Raw genomic sequence first — 17,514 nt, 5'->3', positions numbered from 1 at the left:
GATGGAGCCCACACCCAGTTAAGTCCTATTTACCCTACTGGACAACCCCCCCCCCCACATCCTATGCAGGAGACGCCCTGGCTTTGCTTTCTTTTGGTAATTGCTTGGCAAGGTCAACCTCAGTCTAGTGTCAATTACTTTTCACCTTAAATGACTTTGGGACTACTCCAGGGCCCTGCTTGGCAATGATTCGAATACTTCCTGGATTATAAGTTTACCGTCAGTGTTCGAAAGTAATTGTTTAAAAGGTACCAAGCTGGGAAGGCTATGTAGCGCCATCAAGTGTGCAGGATAATCGGAGGGCGCTAAATATTACTGTAGATGCCAATGAGAACAAATGCACAAGGTGAAAGATTTCAAAAGTATCTGGTTCACCTAGAATTCTATAGGGACACGTGACTGCAGGGGACGGTCGGAAAGCAAGACAAATGCTCGTCCTGGAAGTCGGGACATTAAACAAGGATATGCACAACTGTAAGAGGAACAATGCAGTTAGTACAATAAGGAGCAGGACATCGCTCCATTGAGTGTCCGTGAGTTTAGCATGTATGGCCAATACGCGTCGTTGCCAGAGCCATTTTCCACCGCCGGTTACAGTGGCAGGAGGAAGGCCATGGGGACACATTTGAGAGTGCGCAGTTTGTTACCAAATTACAGAAGACCAACAACCCTGCCAACGGGTAAGGATAGAGGAATGAATAACCGAATAAGTCGGAAAAAGGAATGCCCATTTCCCGTAAAGGTATTCATTTTTCCGACTTATCTGGTTATTCGTTCCTCCATCCTTGCCCGTTGGCAGGGTTGTTGTACTGTTGTTGGTAACAAACTGCGAATTCTTAAGCGTTGTCCCCCCCGTGGCCTTCCTCTTGCCACTGTAACCGGCGGTGGGAAAGGGCTCTAGCGCAGTTGCATCTTGGCCATAACTCACGGTCACTTAATGGAGCGCTGCCCAGCTCCTTATTGTCCAAATTGCGTTGTCCCTCTTACCGTCGTGCATATCCTTGTTGAATGTCCCGACTTCAAAGACGAGTGTCTTGCTTTCCGACCGCCCCTTGTGGTCACCTGTCCCTCGATACAATTCTCGGTGACTCGGATACTTTTGATATCGTTCGCCTTATGCGTTTGTTCTCGTATTGGCATCCTTGGTGATATTTAGCACCCTCTAATTATTCCGCACATTTGATGGTGCTACATACCCTTCCCGGTTTGGTGCCTTCTTTTTGATAATTACTTATGATTTTTCAGTTTAATTACACACTACTGCATAATTTAAGAAATTCCTATACTAAATGTGCAGAACCTCAATACTGTACATACAAATGCCTTTCTCACTAATATGCATACAATATTATATTTTTCAGACAATAAAACACTATCACACTGTATATACTGTAATTATATATAACTATGAACATGTTTATGCACTGTTGACATTGTTTATATTTCATAATTAAATGTGAGCATGAGCTGCTGCTGTATGCACAACTCCTGTTTGCTCTTGGTACTGAAGCAACCTCACACCCAGGAAGGAGTGGCCATGATCCATCCTTTCCCTCAAGATGGAACCTGTTTAACAGAGGCCTAAGGAAGCAGGTGTTAACCCATGTACTTGCGGGAACTTCAAATTTTATGTAGTACTAACCCTTAACTATTAACATATGTGTAGCCCAACATTTTTACATGCCATTACTTGTTCTAACATCTTGTTACTTTTTTCTATTGCTTTTTGTAGTACAGTACTGTAATATTAATTGTCCTTTGAGAAATTGATATAAAAACAAGTGTGGAACATTAAAATCCTCAAATATAATAGTTTCACAAAGATGTGCACTATATTTGCTTACAATAAAATATTGTTTTTGGTATTACACTGTGTACTTTCATGCACTAAACCGTTCTGGTGGATGTGGTAACGAAATCCAAGGATAGCATAATGCCCCTACACAATACTGTACTGGCAAATGAGACAAAATGCATTATAACAGTAATATGCATAATATAATTCTTTGCACACTGTTGCTATTATCAGCACCCTGATGATGATAGTGTGTAATTTGATCAATTTATATAAAATGTGTAGAACCTTGCTATATTGAAAAATACTGTATGCACCCACTTATCCAAATTCTCCTAAACCAAATACAGTATTTGGGTTATCTGGCCAAAATTACATCAGATAATTTTCTGCCAAACTTTGTCATAATCGGAGACGTTACATAAATTTTCAAGATTTACAGTATCAAATAAGAAGCGACTAAAATTTAAGCTGAAGTTTCTTTTAAATTTTATTCTTTATTTATAGGGTGTGGGGGGGGAAATTTTAATTGTTGGCTGTAGTATAAAAAATTGGGAATACTATGTGGTCATTTTAGGACTTACCCCGTAAGAATTTTGCTTATCCAGCGAGGGCTCCTTGCCGTATAGTCCAGATAAATGAGCTTAGACAAGATTGATTATACTTGGCAAAAGCATAGTTTTCTTGTTTTGTTATTACACTGCATATACACTTTATATAAAACTACCTCCATTTTTGTGCACTATAACAAACCACTAAGCTAGTCTGACGGACCCCATACAGCAGGGCATCAACACGCTAATCGGCTGATGTGACGCCACCTGACTTGACATGATGCCTCCAATATAACACACCTATCGCTGACTCGAGGCACAATTTTGTTATCTGCATTCTGATCCTGAATCTGACCACATTCTGACAACTAAATCCTAAATATGATAATTTTTCTCATTAATTTTCTATTGGACCGTGAGGTTGTTTTGATAAATGCATCAAACATTGGCAGTGCTATGGTTGTATTTGTCATGCTGTGACGATCATAAATTGCATTGTGGACAACACTTGGGTCATAGTCCTAAGGGCCTGGGTTTGATTCATGACCAAGGCAGAAACAAATGGGCAGATTTTCACCTGATACCCCTATTCACCTAGCAGCTGTAATGCCCAGGTACCTATTTACTGCTATGGGCTGCATGCTGGGGATGTGTGTGTGGAGGGGGGGGGGGGGGTTTAGAGAGAAATAGGGTACACCTGCATGCACAACCCTTGGTTGCTCCAAGTATTACTGGCTTCACACCCAGAAATGGTTTCCCAATTTTGTCAAACTGGTGTCTTTCCTAAAGGTCTAAGAAAGCTGATGTGAGCCCCATGTACCTACAGGACATAAATCTTATACAGCATGGTCTAAAGTATTCCTGTATGACTTGAACAGTGTGGCCAGAAGCATCCCTAATGTGACTCTCTGAAAGGGTTACTACATCCCTGGATGTGACAAGCATTTGAAGGTTAACCCTTCAACTGAGTGACACAACCAGGGATGCTCCCACCATTTATCCATAAACTGATACAATCGGGGATATTTTAAATTACCGCATAAGATTTAAAACTCCCGTCAATACATGAACTCGCATCTGCTTCATCGGGCATCCAATAAATTGGTTAAAAGGTCACATACAGGAATAATGGAATGTACTAAGAATATGGCATTAGGGGGGAGAGTTGTTGGCACCTATTAGGGTACTCGGCATGTTTCATAGTTATATGCAAGTGCTGTACGTAATTACCATTACTTGAGTATTGTTGCATTACATTTGGAAAATGTAATAATCTTGTTTACTATACACATTGATGACTAATATTTAAGACAATTTTTGGTATCTTAGACAAATACTTTTCATATAAAAAGTTTTCTTAAAGAAATACAAACAAATATTTTAATAATTTATCGTTAAAACTAATTATGAAGAAAAACCTAATTACTCTGATTTTAATCTTGTGTTGTGATGCAGGTTCCCAGTAAGCGCAGCTCCCACTCCAGCAGACAGGGCTCCTATCATCCCTGGGCCATATACACTCATCTCCTGAGTCATGCCGGCTACGAGTGGCGTCACCATACGAGCCACAGATGCTATGCTCTGCCCAAACCCAGTCACTGATCCAATCTGCAATGGAGAGGGGGCATGAAATTTATAAAACTGCAAATGCAGTTTAAGAATGTGCATATAAAAATAGGGGGAGAAAAAATGTATAGGCATGAAAGTCCAGTTCTGTACAGTTGTTGTCAAGTGCGGTGTACAAGGGTTATCTTAAGTTGGTTCCAAGGATTAAGGTACCCCACAGCCGTACAATCTGGTCACCCTGGCTATTGGACACAACCTAACATAGGAATCACAACGGGGTTAATCTGGAACATTTGAAGGTGTTTTTAAACTTGCCTCTTTAAAACAATGAAAGAGATTGGTTAATTATACATTTATATTTAGGAGTAGGGTGTTTAAATGCCCTGGGATCTTAGTGACTATTGCATGCCTTCTTTTTAATAGGGCTATTATGCATTTAGCCATACCTCCTGGTTTCATATGGAATCATTTCAGACAGGCACACGGAAAAACTTGTGCCTGTCAGTCAGTAAGCTAAAAAAAAAAAAAAAGAAATTGATTTTAAACACATTTCTTTGTACAAGGGAACATTCTCACCTGTGATGATTGGCACCGACTGATAGTGACTGCAGAACCGCTCACTCGTATAATAGCTGTGCTGATGCACAATGGTATTAAACAAAACAAAAGTAAGGTAAGTGAAGGGGCAGCAGTGAGTCCAATTAAAGCCAGAGTTAGCAGAATAGAACCATGATAAAGCTCTTGCTGAGGGTCCCTGTAGAACCTTGATACTTGGCCAGTAAAGAATCCTGCCAAGGCACTGATGATTCCCTGTTGAAATAATTGTGTACTGTAGTAATAATAAGTGTGTATTTGCTGTTAAGTTATACATTTGTTTAAATTCATTTACTGATATTTTTCAATAAGGAACAAGCCTTTCCAATCCCCTGTTGCACCCATGATGTCTACTACTAGCTCCATACCAAAACAAAGTTTTGCTGTAATATCTTAAACTGATGAGGATGCAGTTGTTGATCGCCAGCTACGTATTCACCTGCTTTAGTCTGCTGGCTTGAATGTTACCTTTGCTAATAGCCTTTTTCCCATGTGATTAAAATCCCAGACAACCAGTGTACTTTGCTCTCTTGCCTAGCCACTAGTCTTTTTTTTTTTTAATTGTATTTGCTTACTTCATGTGAAGGGAAAAGTACAGATAACATGGGACACATAAGTCTGCCAAAATTATTTTAACTACATTGCTTAACCAATAGTACTTCATATTATATGCATACACATACACATATATATATATATATAAAGTGTTTATTTTATTTCTTACCTGAAATGAAATGAGATATCCAATAACCCTCGGGCTTGCTCCAAAATTTTGAGCGACCAAGAGTGAAAAGTTAGATCTATATACAAGGGAAGAGAAACTGAGGAAAAATCTGATTAGGAAGATATCTCCAAATATCTTCCAGTCAACATCTTTCATTAATGCTAATAACTGACTGCCACCTTTACTCTCAGATTTTCTTGGTGATTGGAGCTGAACAACCCGCGCATCCGGAATGAACAGCCAGCACAGCACTGAAATTAAATATTACAGGCTAATTATCTCAATTATTGAGCATTAGTTAACACAAAAAAATTCTACTAAAAGATACAGCAACTATAATGGAATAAATATGTGCTTATAATGTTATGTGCAAGATCAAAAAGCTTATTATTGTGCATTTTTAATTAACTGGGAGGAGAAATATTTTGAAGATGTTTCCTGGCACAGTTATACAAAATTAGAAGAGAGTCTCTCAGCTGGTGTAACTATGTCTGTAAACATTGAGCAGAAGGAACCTATAACATTATTCATATGTGCTTCTCACAAGGCTTCCTCGGTTCAAATTGAACAGAATAAGCAGATACTCTCAAATAAGCAAGGATGGCATGTGTGGGTGGTGATGATAGTGTGCATGTGAGTGACCCTGAACATTAGAAAATGCTCTCAGATATCAAAAAACCTATAGTAGTTTGGATTTTTTGTTCATAATTCTAATTATTTTGTTTTATATACAGTATATATACAAGAGTTCTTACATTCTTGTACAGTCACTAGCACGCATAGCGTTTCGGGCAAGTCCTTAATCCTAATTTTCCCCGGAATATTACCTGCCAAATTGTTTAACAACCAGGTACCCATTCACTGATGGGTGAACAGAGGCTACACAGTTAAGGATTGGCGCCCAGTACAATAAATCCTCCCCAGCCAGGATACAAACCTAGGCCAAAGTGCTCGAGAAGCGCCAGATGAGTGTGTTACCACTTCACCACAGGGACTGCAACCACCTAATCAATTAACAAATGTCCCAATATCTGTCTGTTGAATATTTGAGACTTATCTGGGTTCTTTATTCTTAATTTAGGCTTTCAAATACAAAGACTCCATTGTGTTGTGTATAGAAGCTGTTTAAAGACTGGAAAAATTTATTAAAATGTATACTGAATTTACAGATTTCTTACTCACCAAAGTTCACTAGGAAGAAAGAAGCACCCAGGTTGCACACAATGTAAAATCCATCCTCAAACTCAGATATATGACCTAAAAGTAAACAGATTATAACAATAAATATCAGGCTTTGAGTGATTAAGAAAAGATCCTTTCTGAGCAAGACATGCATGCTTGAGACAAGATCCATACTGTTCCCATTGAAAAGGATTATGACTGTCTGGGCCTAGTAACCATCTGTAATGGCAGAACGGGGATTTTTTCAAACATGTCCACTAGATCATATTGGAGTAAGGGAGGCTTTGAAGAAAAAGCTTAGTACAGACCACAGAGACTATAGCCGCTTTATGCTACATTCACTCAAAGCGTGACTTTTTAGCCATTACACTCAAATGTTACCTAAGGCAAGCATGAAATGGAAGTGATGTACAGTACTGTACTATAGAAACAGAAAAAATATTGGGAGAATGTTAATGAACTAGAGTGGGATTAAAAGGAACTTTAAAATCTATATCAGATTTAAAAACTTAAGGCAGCAGTCACATTTAGATTCATAGATAAACAGACTACTCTAAAATTTACTTTTATAAATAAATAAAGTACAGATATTCCCAAAATCATAATGAAAACAATCATAACTGAACTGTATGAGACATGCACACTGCTGCTTCATGAACAGAAGTCTGTGATGGGACTTACCTCCGAGCATGGGACCTATGATGAACCCTATGCTGGATGCAGCATTAAACGTTCCAAAAACCTGTGATCTTTCCTCTGGAGAAGTTATGTCTGCAAGCAGAGCACGGCATATTGTCTGACTGTGCTTGAATATTCCTGAAAATAACACAAAAATCAAGCACTGAATGTAGTGAAATGTCCCATTCTGGTCGGCACTTCAGTAGCTTCTTAGAGCTATTAAACTGTCAGATTGTACCATATCTCTGAAGCTTATGCAGGCCTACCAGAAACCAGAACTACAATAAGGTTTTAAGGAAAGAAAATCCAGACGAAACAGAACTGCTTGCTCATCTTAAGCCTTACTCTATCGGCTTGCCCTGGAACATAACCTGCCAATCAGTTTATAATCCGGTCCCCAATTACTGTTGGATTAAGAGGCATAAATAGTTAAGGATCAGTTATTAACTATACCTTCCAGCCCAGGGTTCAAGCGCAGGATGGTATTACTCACAAGGTATGGTGCTACTGCTGCTGCACCACAGGAATTGAGACTATTGTCTTATGCACTTAAACTTTCACCTTTCTCAAAATAGGAATATATGTTTCAATTTGTTAATAGCCCATATGAATCTTGCATCATGTGTTTATGCAAAGTTATAGGTTTTCCGTAATACTGCACTACAATTTCTAATTAATTTTATGACCCTTCCAATGGTTCTGGCATCCACAACCTTCTTTCATTTCATGTCTAAAATTCCTGCCTATGTTTTTCTATGTGGTAATCATATGGCCTTTTTTCTTTCTCTTTATTAGCTTTGGTATATTTAACACCTCCAGCCACTCCTCACATCATGTCTTTGCACCTTTTCTAATTTAATATGCTTCTTCAAATATGGACACTATACAACTACTGCATATTTTAATTTTACTCTCATAAACATTGTGAACAACTTTTTTATTTCTCTCAATTCAGAAGCCATTTTGAAATCTGCAAGAGTAGCACAAGCTCCTCGTTGCACGTGGTATGTATGTATGTCTCAGTATGTCTACTATGTGATCCTCTAGCTCCAGAACAGTGTACAATCTAGAGGCACCCCTAGATCAGTTTCTTTGACCTTATTCTTAAGCATCTTTTCATATCATTTGTAGGATGAGTATGGCCTGTTTTTCCTTATTCCACATTCCATTATGTGGTATTTATCCACATTGAATTCCATCTGCCATTTGAGTACAAAATATTAACAGGGAGTCTGACACATTTGCAATAGCCATTTTTTCTGGCAAAATACTACAGTATAGGGTAAAATGAAATAAGAGGGGCTACCTAGAAAGAAAATGTATTTCTTTACTCCTAATGCTCTATTTTAATATTGTTGATGGAAATAAAATAGCTATAAAACCCATCAGTGACAGAAAGACAAGGTCTCTTATAGAAAAACACTGAAATAGAAGAATATTATGTATGATTGTGTTAAAGACAGGTATACAGTACAGTACCTGTACTGTATATTGAACACCTGCTCAAATGGAAAACAATACACTGGAAAGCTAGATGCAATGGAAAGATTAATTACATTAGTGTAGTAGAATTGTTTGTTATGCACATGCCACAATATTACATAGGGTCAAACAATAATGACAGTGAACAGGACATAACGCCTGAACAACAATGGATGAGGAAAATATTTGAACTGATTTCATTACAGGAAAAGATCAACTACCAGGGAGCCTCGTCGGCTCCCTGTAGCTACTAGACTGATATTAGCTAATATTAGTATGGTGCTTTAGTCATATGGAGTTGTCATGCCTACCGAGGACCACTAGCCAGAACATGGTCCTTTCAGAGAGGTGCAGGGAGCAATGGCCTATGAAACTCACTCATGAAAGTATTCATGTCTGCCATCGACCAGGATTGAGCACCCAGAAACTTCATTACACTGTGCACCAAGCGGTGCATGGTGTGATGACGTTTTGCTTGTTTTTCTTTGGAGGAGTTTCTAGCCTTTGTTCAGTCTCAGATTGCATTATTTCTACCCAGGAGGGGTCTGTTTTGAAGCACCTACCTTTCTGGGTGCTCAACCCCGGTCGATGGCAGACATGAATACTTTCATACATGTGAGTTTCATAGGTCATTGCTCCCCCCTCGCCTCTCTGAGGGAACCATGTTCTGGCTAGTGGTCCCCAGTAGGCATGACAACTCCATGTGACTGAAGCCCCGTACTAATATTAGCTAATATCAGTCCAATAGCTCCAGGGAGTCCATGAGGCTCCCCCACAGTAAAACAATGTTGTAGCATTCAATGAGAGGGAAAATCTCTGGATAGAAAGCTATGAAAACTATCATCATAAATAGCTACTCCATATGCATGTACTAACCTGCAATAGCTCTGCCCAAAATGATAATGAAGAGAGAACGAGAAGCCCCCATCACCAAGTAACTGATGGCTGTGGCTACCAGGCACACCAGCATTACAGGTCGCCGGCCCACAATATCACTCCACCGTCCCTGCTCAGTGTTCAATTATAACCTGATTCAGCAACATTTATTACATTATGTAATGGTAATATCTTCTCAAAGACATAGCATAGGAAAAAAACCACACTTATGTATTTGTGAATTTTATGTGAGATACATACAAGAGTTGTTACATTCTTGTACAGCCACTAGTACTCGTAGCATTTCGGGCAGGTCCCTGGAATACGATCCCTGCCGCGAAGAATCGTTGTTACAACCAAGTACACATTTTACTGTTGCGTTAAACAGAGGTTACAATTAAGGATTTGCGCCCAGTAAATCCTCCCCAGCCAGGATACGAACCCATGACAAAGCGCTCACGGAATGCTAGGCGAGTGTCTTACCACTACACCACGGAGACTGTAAATGTAAAATTTTAAATGTAAAAATTTATACTAATTATTAGTTGTTGAGATGCAAGTCTTGTTCTAATGACATATGTACTTTACTTAGACCTTGACAAGGCACTCAGGAGAGCCAAAAGACTTTGTGTACATCTTTAAATAACATTCACAAATACATAAGTGTGGGTTTTTATCCTATAATTTACTATATTTATAATAGAAATACTTTCACTATCTTAAATCAGAAATTTAACATATACAGTACATATAACAAACTTTAAAGTGACTATCGGATATTACTGTACCTTTAACTTTAATGTACAAGTGAATAGCCAACATGCAAGTTATATGAAAAACATAACATTGTATGCAAACTTCAGTGCAGACACAGTTACTAATAACAATAAAGACGAATATTATGCACAAAGCAGATATTATAAATACTCATTAAGATTATAAGACTTTACATGCAAAATATAAGTATCTCACGCAGAAAGACCAAGACAGATCCAAGAGTCAGGAGGTCAGGTGGAAGTACTGTAATCTTTAATATATTACCAAGACTAACTACTGCCCATACAGTACTTTTTACATGTACATTTTGTACTGCTATAGTGTACTGTGACAATTATCTTAATGTTGGTTAGGTACTCATTTTGTGGTGTTAAAAGTCTCCGAATTCTTGTAAAATGTTTGATACAGATACAGTATTTGACTGACATGCACAAACAACATTTTTCTCTGCATGTTGTACTTCCTGCAGGCTTTAAGGTGTGCTCAACTGTAAGGTAGGCATTACACATTTCACTGAGAATGTTGTGTGTTAATCAGATATTTGTGTATGAATTTTATGTAAAAATTAAACAATTTGAAAATAAATACTGAAGTAAAAAATGGTAAAACACTCAGAGATCACTAATTCTCAAACAGCTCGAACAGGTCCAGTCCTAATTAGTTTGCTCAAGCTTGGTTACACTACTGTGGACGCATCCTGTAATGCATAGGTCAGTGCTCTCGCTCATTGCCTTATAACTAAGAAGACCAGGCTTCAAACCTTGGGCATGACGACATGACTGGGCACCACTTCTCCACTTCTTGCCTCTGTGCACCTAGCAGAAATTGGGTACTGGATGTAAAGCAATAAAGTGGATCACGTTCTGGGGAAAGCAAGCCAGGTAAGACTAAGAGATATCTTGGAGCAAAATGGTTCGAAGACTTCTGCTCCTGAACCATCTAATATGTAAAAAAAAAAATTAATGGTAATTATCCTTAAACAGAATAAGAAAATTGACATGAAAGATTTTTGCAACCATTAGAACAAGAATAAGAGATCACAATGCAAACTATTAAAATGTAGTGTAAACTAGATAAAGGAATTTTTTTTTACACAGTGATAGATGGTTAGTGAACACTTATTTCTATACCAAAAAATTTACCTTTACTGTACAGCATCAACTTATCTTTGAGATGTACAATGTAACATAGCACTTAACTGATCATCAGAGAATGTTTAAAACATTATTCAAAAAGCCTGATGCATATCTGCCAAGCAGATAATGACTAAAAACTTGTACCATGCTAAAAAGACTTGAAATTTAACTTGATGTATTTTGTTCCTGGTCGATCAAGGGGTTGACACCAGGATTTTCAAAATGCCTCAATTTTTTTATACCACATTTTTATCGACATTTTCTTTTTATTTAACAGAGGTTAGAAAATTCTTAAGTTTCATTTACTGTATAGTTTAAGTCCCTAACAACTGCACAAATAATACAGAAGCAATGCTGAAGAGGTGCTAACTTGCATTTTATGTTTAAATAGTTCTCAAACACACTTACTGTACATTACACTAGTTAAATATCAAAGAAATATAAATCTGAATGCATGTTCAAGAGTAATTCTGGTTACGCCACTTCGAGGGAGGTATCACCTGTCAAAAGAAGTCATATATTGCAATACAAACAATATTATGAACATTATTAAAAACAGAATTGTCAACCCTTTCTTCAGCACATATATTTAACAATATAGACATATAGAGGAAAATAGAAAATGAATATGGGTAATTATAGTAGCTGTTACCTGATGTTGGTTTTAACAGCACTTTTATTCTCCAAGCCCAGCCTAGACCCAGGATTGTTTGGTGACAACTTGCTCCATTAGCCTGCAGGCTCACATATCTACTACAACCCAGCTGATTCGGCACTTCCCACAGGAATTTGGCCAATTGCCTCTTGAAAACATCCGCTTTTGGTCTGGCAGTATTTGTGAAGGAAGTGTGTGAGTTGGGCTAGCAGGGAGAAAAGATGTGGGAGGGATGTATGCGTGTGTGTATGTGTGGTTGTTGGGTGTGAGTTAGTTGGGTTTGTATAATCTGTGATTTTATTTTATCATAAAAATTATAACCTGCAGTAACAAATACAACACCAGTATAATTTGAACAATTCATTATGAAAGGAAAAATGATAAATTGAGCAAATAAAGATGAAAAATAATGCAAACTTGAGACAGCAGATGAAAGTATGAAGAGAGAAGAACATGTTATGAACATACCATGGCAGGGCTGGAAAATAACTGGATCGCACCATAAATTGAAGTAACACCGCCAGCAACAAAGTGAGAAGCACCTAAACTCTTTACCATTGGTAAGATCAGGGGCAGGATTAGGCTCACTCCAAGAAGATCCTGAAATATGACCTCAATTGTAAAGCTTTTTCTTAATTACAGCTGACTTTATCAAGTACAGTAATACACATCATACTAACAATACATTAAACTTAAGATGTCAGCTTACTGTTCAAGTTTACCGTAATCAATACAAGAGATGTATTTTTGGAGGCGAAACTGTATATGCCTGTATATATTTCTTGTTTCCTTATAAGAAATTAGATGCATTAGTGATATCTTTGTGCTTGTGAAGCACTGTACACAGTTCAGTATCTCACACATAAATGAATGAAATTAACTTACTCTTAACATTCATATAAGTTTAGCAGCACGTTGCAAGCATTCTGAGGCAAGAGAAATAGCAAAAAAATGACTGGCTTAACTGATAGTGTTAAATCTATGACCAATCTGTTATCAGTACAGTATATCAACTATCTGTTACTGTGTGTCAAATATCTATCACAGATGACATACAGGTAATGTGGCAGATACAAAAATAAAAAAATGATAAATAATTACCACAACAAAATATTTATCATTTTGCAAGGATATTTTATCTGACATGCAATTCAATCATATGTGCAATAAAAAATATTTGTGCACAGTCAAATTACTGACAGCCATCTGGCCCAAGGTGACAATAATATATTAGTCATTCTACTAAAAAGTAATGGAGATGAAAGAAAAAACTCGGAACTAATACACTAAGCATCCCAAATTACAATTCTACCATAAAATTAAACAAGCTAGCCATGAAGACACTAACAGAGAAAAAATGAACAGTAGACAAGAATTGTTTGGCACTCAAGAGTTTACAAAACAATAAATAACAAAAATATAATACCAAGGCACAGAGAACAAATCTGAACATCAAAATCTTAAAATTGGAAGAATAAATACAGTAGACATTAAATAAAGCCACTGACTGTATATGCAAAGTGTTTTGGGCAAAACTTTGACTAATTCAGCAACAATTTTTGTTATGTATATTGGGGTAAACTTAATTCTAAATGAGAAGTAAGCTAACATATGTGAGATTTGCAGATAATGAGTCACAATAATATGACAGAAGATATGATGACCAAACCACATATCATAAAATGATAATGGATAATGGACTTGATAATGATCCAGGATGGACCGAAATGTCTTCGTTTCTCCATTTTATGATGTGTGGTTTGGACATCATATGAGAGATGTTCAAGAAATTTAGTAATGATAATCAATATAAACTAACTTGTGCAAGTTCAGCCTGAACAATTAATGTACAATAATTACGAGGGAATTATTACTCACCAAGAAACCCATTATATAGACAAGGCGATGAATTCTGGTTACAGTCATTATTGCTTATCACTGTAAAAAAAATTAACATTAATTTGCTAGTTATGATTACATTTTTAAATTAACCATATACTATCCACAGCATAAGATTAGAGTTAAAAGGCAAACTTAGGTACTATACTGTAGATTACAAATAATTATACTATATTTTCATTACAGTACTCTATAAACAGAACTAAGTGAAGAATATTACAGGTAATTAATTACAATTATGCATAAAGAATTACTGTAAATATTATCACAACGTAAAAAATTTTGTTCCTAGATAGTATTATTTTTTTATTGGTTATGCCTTCAAAGGATAGAAAATGGCTATTATTCCCCTCAAACTTTACTTTGACCTTTGTCTTACATAGCGTAGGGAAGAAGCCTTAAAAGTACTTGAAGATTGGTGACTCCTTATCTAGAGCTGTGCCAGTGTGACACTTTTTTTCACAAGTCTGCAGCCTTCAAGTACACTCAAGATGTCTACGCTAAAGTGTCTTAAGCACAGGTCAAAGCAAAGTTTGAGGGGAATAATAGCCATTTTCTATCCTTTGGAGGCATAAGCAATCAAAAAATAATACCGGGTCTAATAAATAATACTTGTTACTGGTCTAATAAAATAATACTTGTTACTGGGTCACTTCCACACCTTGTTGACCTTCAATAATACTTAATATACAGCCACCCATAATTCTCTTTCAGTTGCATTTCCTGAAGCAGTAATTCTTATCTTATCAATTGTAATCAGTCACTGGTTGTGGACCTTCTGATAATGTATCAGTATTTTGCTGACAATTAAAAAGTAGTGGGGAGGGTAAGTAAAATTTTTCTAGGTAGCACAGTCAAGGGAGTTTAACAACACAAAATATGACATTAGGGAATTCTGCAGAAATAAGAGAACAGTAGTTTCCTAAGTTATTCATAAATTATTTATTTAAAATAGGTTAAGAACATCCTTCGCACTGACAATCCTATTTTTGACAATTAATTGAAGCTACAGAAACAGAACCAAGGCTCATATATATCAATCTCAGGAACTCCATTGCCAGTTCCCACTTACTTCTAAGGACTACTATCACCACCCCACACTATTCCTTTGGAAGTTCACCATGCACTGATCACCACTGGAGGACCAACTCCTTCTCTAATCTTTCTCCTATCTCCCTTTCTCTCATCCATAAAGGTTGCAGACAGGACCATATTCACAATCTCTGTCCTCAAAGGATATTTTCATGCCCAACACTACTATCAGCATGTTTATAAACATTTCATATTAGGGTTTCCTCCACGGTCTGATGGGCAATTTAGATAAGGATTAGGACAAGCTAGACAATACACATATTAATACTATTAATTAAAAGGATCTTACAGGATTTACATACATGGGGTGAACTCCTGTTCTCTCATCTATGTCCCGTTTAACAATGTGTCAAGAATTGAACAACCCATCAATTAAGAACACAGCAAGTGTCACAGAAATGAGTCAGGCACATAACCTATTAAGAATATAGCAATGGGTCAAGAACATAACCTGTCATAACCACAGTTGCTGCAACCGAAGTGGTGTTGCCCACATGATAACTTGCTGTTAGTAAATTTTTAAGACTGTAAAAAATGTTTTTACCTGAAAAGATTATATGAGATGACTTCTAAAACTACAAGAACTGTGGAGTGAAGCTCTTGAAAAACTGTACTTAAATCAAACTTGGTTCTTAACACTTTGGCATTGCCTGGGGATGTTATTATTTATGATATACGTAACGTGTCTTGATGACTTTGGTGGCAAGGGCTGGATTCTGTATTAATGCTGTTGTTGATTGAGGGATGATGACGATCAAGGGATCGGAAGTTGATGCTTTAGGTGGTGAGAACTGGGTAATGTGTTGATGGTTTTGGTGGTGAGGGCTAGATAATGTGTTGATGCTTTTAGTGGTGAGGGCTGGATAAGGTGTTGATGGTTTTGGTGGTGAGGGCTAGTTGTTCTTGATGCTTGGTGGCGAGGGCTGGATGATGTTATTGGGTTACAGACATGGCTACAGCACAAGGCGTTATGTACACCGTGTCAGCAAAGAACTACTAATAATCACAAACATCCTTTTGAAACTGGAAACACAATTGGGCATAATGACAAAACTTATGTTAGTCACCGTCTCCCCAAGAGCCAACCGGAAAACAGTGAGGTGAGATGAGGGGGGGAGGGGGATTCTTATCAACTACCCTGTGGCCTCAGACGATAAGGTTGTCAGGCGTCGTAACTGCAGCTCGTCGAAGAGGTATGCCTAACGACTGTATCGAGACCTAATGGGCAAAATCGCGTTAAGTGTTCCGGCAGTTCCCGGGTGTCAAGACGTTCGTTCGGCGTCAAGATTGTCGGCGAGCGACGGATGTTGTGTTGATGGCGTCAGCTGACCTCTACTGTTTCCTTGTTACAAGGTTTACGTTTTCTATGGTTGGCTGTTTGTGTGGTTTAAATTGAATGAATAGATGTCAAATGCTACTTGTGTAAAGAAGGAAATGTATATGTTTATCTCTCAGAATGTTCGGTAATATGTTTATTGTTTGTGATGTGTGTCTATGTATGTATTAACACGATGTATTGAACGGGGTGAGAATAGCTTGAGCTACCACATCCCTTTGTGTGTATTTTACCTCAATAAACTTATTTCAATTTCAATGTCAAATGCATCCCAATTTGGTATTTTATATAAAATTAAACCTTTCATATATGCATAGCAGAAACAGTGTTTTAGTTTAGTTCATTTATTATGCACCCCATACCCATCTTGTGGGCGGTAGTGGAAAGGGTTACAGAGGCACATAATGGGTTCACAATTCATTTAGCTAAGAAAATTACAATCTTGATGAGCTAGTTACAAAATTCAATGCACATTGTGACGATAATCTCTTTCAAGAGAGATTGAGCCTGCTCTTCCCTCCAAAGTACGTTCCATTAACAAATAATATAGAAGATATATCCAACAAGTATCTCCAAAACGTTTTGCCCAGAGAGCAAAACGTATCCAGCACCGGCGCACCTGCTCGCCCCCGCCACCGTTAACCGGCAAACTGCTTGTCCATCGCCTGCCGGTCGCTGATTGGCTGGTGCCCAGTCGCACCTGCCCCACCACCCTCCGCCACGAGTTGATGTCTGGGCTACAGCGACCTGGAGAAGGCAGAATATCTCAGTGCTCCACACAGTTGACACGTCTCATTGGTAGACTAAGCCTTGGCTTATGTGTACTAAGGGAGGTGGCAGCTTGAAGCCAATATTCCTGCACTAATATTTACTTTGCTATTATTCACTTGTCTTAACATAACTTTTTATTTGCCAGTGATTATTCTTATTATTTTGTTTGTTGATTTGTCTGTTACATTTTTTACTCAATTTTATTCATGTCTTGCTTTTCTAACGTAATTAAAATTTCATTGTTAAATTTACTTGTGTTTTGTGTGCCTTCCCATTACCTTACCACAGACGAAAGTTCCAGCTTTTCTCTTTTTTTTTTTCTTTGTGACGAGGCCATGCCCCTAGCTTTTGAAACAGCCGAACACCAACGCGTTACCGTCACAACATCCTCACATCA

General features: G+C 37.6%; 1 protein-coding gene and 1 long non-coding RNA gene across 9 annotated transcripts in view; both read right to left on the bottom strand.

Moving 5' to 3' along the window:
* Positions 1-17,514, bottom strand: part of LOC138359172 (uncharacterized) — a 209,684-nt gene that overhangs the window by 57,977 nt on the left and 134,193 nt on the right. The window lies entirely within an intron of this gene.
* Positions 1,379-16,348, bottom strand: LOC123773329 (major facilitator superfamily domain-containing protein 9). 8 transcript variants are annotated; one of them, XM_045766954.2, is made up of 9 exons: positions 16,078-16,348; positions 13,898-13,957; positions 12,488-12,619; positions 9,452-9,581; positions 7,097-7,231; positions 6,416-6,490; positions 5,234-5,484; positions 4,492-4,725; positions 1,379-3,957 (listed from the first exon to the last, which is right to left on the bottom strand). In XM_045766954.2, exons 2-9 carry the CDS (start codon positions 13,943-13,945, stop codon positions 3,772-3,774), a joined length of 1,191 nt encoding a protein of 396 aa, XP_045622910.1. In that variant the 5' UTR covers positions 13,946-13,957; positions 16,078-16,348; the 3' UTR covers positions 1,379-3,771. The 8 variants fall into 8 exon arrangements, with proteins under 8 accessions (XP_045622910.1, XP_045622909.1, XP_069174198.1 ...); XM_045766953.2 differs by having other exon boundaries at positions 16,148-16,348; XM_069318097.1 differs by lacking the exons at positions 13,898-13,957; positions 16,078-16,348 and adding exons at positions 11,773-11,864; positions 12,017-12,224 and having other exon boundaries at positions 12,488-12,622.

This window comes from Procambarus clarkii, chromosome 89, assembly GCF_040958095.1.
Source record: "Procambarus clarkii isolate CNS0578487 chromosome 89, FALCON_Pclarkii_2.0, whole genome shotgun sequence".
Taxonomy (NCBI): domain Eukaryota; kingdom Metazoa; phylum Arthropoda; class Malacostraca; order Decapoda; family Cambaridae; genus Procambarus; species Procambarus clarkii.
This window is presented reverse-complemented; position numbering and strand designations above follow the sequence as displayed.

Coding starts and splice junctions, on each gene's coding strand:
- LOC123773329 (XM_045766954.2), bottom strand. CDS start 13,945: ATGACTGTAACCAGAATTCATCGCCTTGTCTATATAATGGGTTTCTTG. Junction 5,485..6,415: donor TTTCTTCCTAGTGAACTTTG/GTGAGTAAGAAA, acceptor ATTTAATTTCAG/TGCTGTGCTGGCTGTTCATT. Junction 4,726..5,233: donor GATATCTCATTTCATTTCAG/GTAAGAAATAAA, acceptor TTATTTCAACAG/GGAATCATCAGTGCCTTGGC.